The sequence below is a fragment of the Galeopterus variegatus genome, unplaced genomic scaffold, assembly GCF_000696425.1.
Source record: "Galeopterus variegatus unplaced genomic scaffold, G_variegatus-3.0.2 Scaffold13108, whole genome shotgun sequence".
In the NCBI taxonomy this organism is placed as follows: Eukaryota; Metazoa; Chordata; class Mammalia; order Dermoptera; family Cynocephalidae; genus Galeopterus; species Galeopterus variegatus.
The window spans coordinates 14593-18416 of record NW_007739219.1 but is presented as its reverse complement, the minus strand read 5'-3'; the positions used below and the strand labels follow the sequence as shown (position 1 = coordinate 18416).

Sequence of the window (3824 nt, the reverse complement as noted above, 5' to 3'; positions counted from 1 at the left end):
TTTCTAGACATAGCATAAAACTATAAAATCCTATTTTCAGATTTGTTCAAAGCTTTTAAATTCCAAATACACATTTCCTTTGAAAGGATAAACCTTTGTGTCACAAAGCAGAGATGCTTGTTAGTCAGCTCTCTGGAATCTTCAGGTGTACAAGAAACATCCAACCTTTTTGTATTTTGAAATGTCATGCCCAGTTGGCTCTTAATGAAGATTCATTTATCCTTTTCTCATTGTTAAGAATGGTCTGTGGGAGATAGACTTCTCTCAGTCTACATGAATAGAACCCATTACTGCTAATGGAAGTTTTGTATTTGCCCATGGAGGTGAATGGGCATTGAAATAATCTACATTTAGATTTTCACAGTCATTTTTATTTAGCTGTTTTAAGATTTCAATGATGATTTCTTTATATCTCCCAATGCTGTTTGACATTGATTGTAGGTATCTGGTGATGGTCTGAGGTTATGACTTTAACAGGTGTAAGTGTTTCTTTCCTCTGTTTCAGCTGAGAAGTTTTGAGAGTGAAATATTCACAGCCATTAAGAGACCTCCAATTTAATTTCTCATCATGCTTATTCTGTAGTTCACATTAAGTCCAGAGTGCTGAAGGAACTGAACAAGTGGACTCTGTAGACTTCAGATAGCTGGCCATGGTGTTGGCCATGGCGTCTCACGATGCTCAGAACTTCTTCCAGCCTTTCTCTTCCTGGATATCTCGGGTTTATGAAGCTCTCCAGCAAGCAGGAGATATGTTATCTGCTTCGCTGGTTAACTTCAGCAAACAAGACTCTAAACTGAGTGACAAGCTAGACCAGGACTTAGATGATATTCACATTCAGGAAACTTATGTTGAAGATGGAGAACAAGACAGTGATTGGAGTCAAGAGGACACAAATTCCTTGTTTCTTGAAGTGGATCATTTCTCATGTTGTAATAGTGATTTGCAGGATTCTGCCCAAAGTTCAAGCCCCAGGCTTAGCCAACATGCAAAGGACTCATGTTCCATAATGTCCCAGTGGCCCAATCAGACCCTTGATGACCAAAAGTCACCACATGTGCTTTCTTCTATTGCTGAGGAAGAACATCACCTTGAAAAGCAAAGAAATGGACTTCAATACAGCTTTGACAGCCAGCTCCCTCGTACTTTAGAAAATGTTGATGGAAAAAAGCAAGGTAAGATAGCCAGTCAATCATGTTCTCTGGGTTCTTCTGAAGGGTATTTCTCCTTATTTTGTTTTGACTTGTTAGTTATCATGTAGATTTTATTTTTCTCTCTCTCATGTCTTTCCACATACTGGCTTCTGACTGAGAGATGTAATCCTTAGGAATATTTTCAATATATAAAACCTTGGAAGATCCATGTTTGTGGGCTACACATTCCAAAACAATATTTCCAAGGAAGTGAAATGGTGAAAATTTGTCTGTGGATTCTGTTTGAGAAGCCCCTGTGCACATGTCATACTCTTAAAAATATCTTTTAAATTGTTCTATTTCTTTTCCTCTAGGTTAGGAATTTCCAGATGTAACTATATTATTCAGTGTGAAATCCTGTGCAAAAAGCCATACTTATTGCAGAATTTTTAGTTGATAACTCTCCAAGAACACTTCTCACAGTGTTTGACTGAGATGTGATGTGAGATGACAGTAGATAGGAAATCTTTGAAATAAGAATAGCTTGATTTTCTTTTAGCCTTGAATGGTGAGGACACATTAAGTAAAAACTGCCTCTAAAGCTTTATGCTGTCAGAACTGAGTGCATATTGGGCCTTCAATAAATGCATAATGAATCTGCTAAAAATGTAATGAATTCTATAAAGGTAGCTGTAGTGTGTTCCAGCATGAAGTTCTCATATTTCTAATACTCTATTCCTCAAATAAGGACGTTCCACTTGGTTAAGGGACAGAGGTAAGTTATATACAAAGGAGGAGAGTGGGTATGTGTGTATGACGTATGGTTAGAATGCATACATAGATTACACAGATTAGTGAGTTATTTATGTGATATAAAGACAAAGTCATTAATTCATTTCTTGTTAGAGGGAATAGACCTTTCTGGAATACCTCATAGTCTCTTCATCCATTTTATCTTAGCTGACGTATGGTTAGAATGCATACATAGATTACACAGATTAGTGAGTTATTTATGTGATATAAGGACAAAGTCATTAATTCATTTCTTGTTAGAGGGAATAGACCTTTCTGGAATACCTCATAGTCTCTTCATCCATTTTATCTTAGATTCCTCTTTTTAGGGAAGTGTTTTATCCAGATACATAAAGTCTTGGTATATAAGGAAACATAATTTCATATTCTTCTTATAATGCTTTCTTAATACTGTCACTCAAATTGAGGTAACATTGAAATGCTAGAATAAACTAGTGAAAATGAGGTAGGCTGATATTCTTTCTGAATCTGATAAACTAAAAATAATTGCAATTTTGAGTCTTTAAAATTATCTGTAGAGATAATTCTAGAAATATCTGGGCTAGCAGTAGAATTTCAAATTTAGATTTGAGTTGAAATTTCTATTCCTATTTTAGAAAATGTTTGCCAAAGTTGAACTGTGTTTGAAATGAACATGAACTTGGCTTAACGGATGCTTAAGAATGGTGTAAAAAGACATTTATTAAGCAATACATTTTATTGAAAAATTTTACATCACCTAATGTTTATTGATTTTTTAATAAATCAGTAATCATTTTTTATATAATATCCTCATTGTTTATCACTTTCTAATAAGTTACATCTTTTAATTTGCATAACTATCCCATGTGGTAGGTACTAACACTATCTTTTCATAGAAGAGAAAACTAAAACTCACAGAAGGTAAGCAGCTTGCCCAGCTTCCATGCTTATTAATTTCAGTACTGAGTACTGAGGTCTGTATTAATGATTGTCTTATTCTGTGTTTTTTCCTCCATATGCACATTTTCTTAGCCTAGATTGGAAACCAGGGAGTACTAAAAAGTGATAAAGGTGAAAGACACTTCTAATGGCTAAGTAATGGTATCTCATGTTGAGGATTTTGAAATTAATAGTGAGGCAACTTGGACCAGTTGAAATTTAGGTAGCCATGGAATATAAGAATGAATGTCTAGTACAGAGTTGAATTTTTTAACTACAAATTTAAAGTCATTACTGCATAACTCAATACTAAAAATCCTTATTTGTAAATGATAATTCAGTTGATGAGATTACATGAGGTCAGCCAAAGAAAACATACAGATTAGAGAAGTAAGCCAACAACAAAGTGAAGGGTTATGCCAACATTTAAAAGAAACCCTGAAGGATCTCAAGAAGTATTTTCAAAGAATCATGATCTAATCATGAAAGAGTAACAGTATGGACCCCAAAGGTATAGACTTTCAGGAAGGAGTGCATTAGTTTTCTGCAGAAGACCACATGAGCCTTAGTGTCTGAAACTCACAAACATGCAAGTCCTGATTAAAGGATCAATGACAAGAGAACTTTAAAAAGGAAAATTTTGCATAATGGTTAGAAACTGGAAAAGAATTCTTACTTTGTTCCTCAAACTCTTAGCAGTTCTGTAAATCGTAAGCACTTACTAAGTTTAGGAATCATGACTGTCTTGTTCTTCCCTGTATCTACGATAGTAAGTATTTATAAACTACAATTTATAGTGTACAACTGATAATCAATCATTTACTAAGTGAATGAATGAAGAAAAATGAAACCTAATTGAAAAAGAAGTTAGTATCAGTTTGTAATTACCTTTTCTAGAAAACTGCAATGTCAAATGAGATAAGAACCTCTTCTGATTCTTCCTGAGCACAATTTGAAGGCAGCAAAGAGAAGAGAGGTCA

The 3824-nt window shown here is 34.4% G+C and overlaps 1 protein-coding gene across 1 annotated transcript; it reads left to right on the top strand.

The window, feature by feature from the left end:
* Positions 1-511: 511 nt before the first annotated feature.
* Positions 512-1173, top strand: LOC103581468 (synaptotagmin-16-like; the record flags this gene model as incomplete). Its single annotated transcript, XM_008563292.1, has 1 exon — positions 512-1173. A coding segment is annotated over exon 1 (523 nt), but the record flags the coding sequence as incomplete, so codon positions are not given.
* Positions 1174-3824: the final 2651 nt, after the last annotated feature.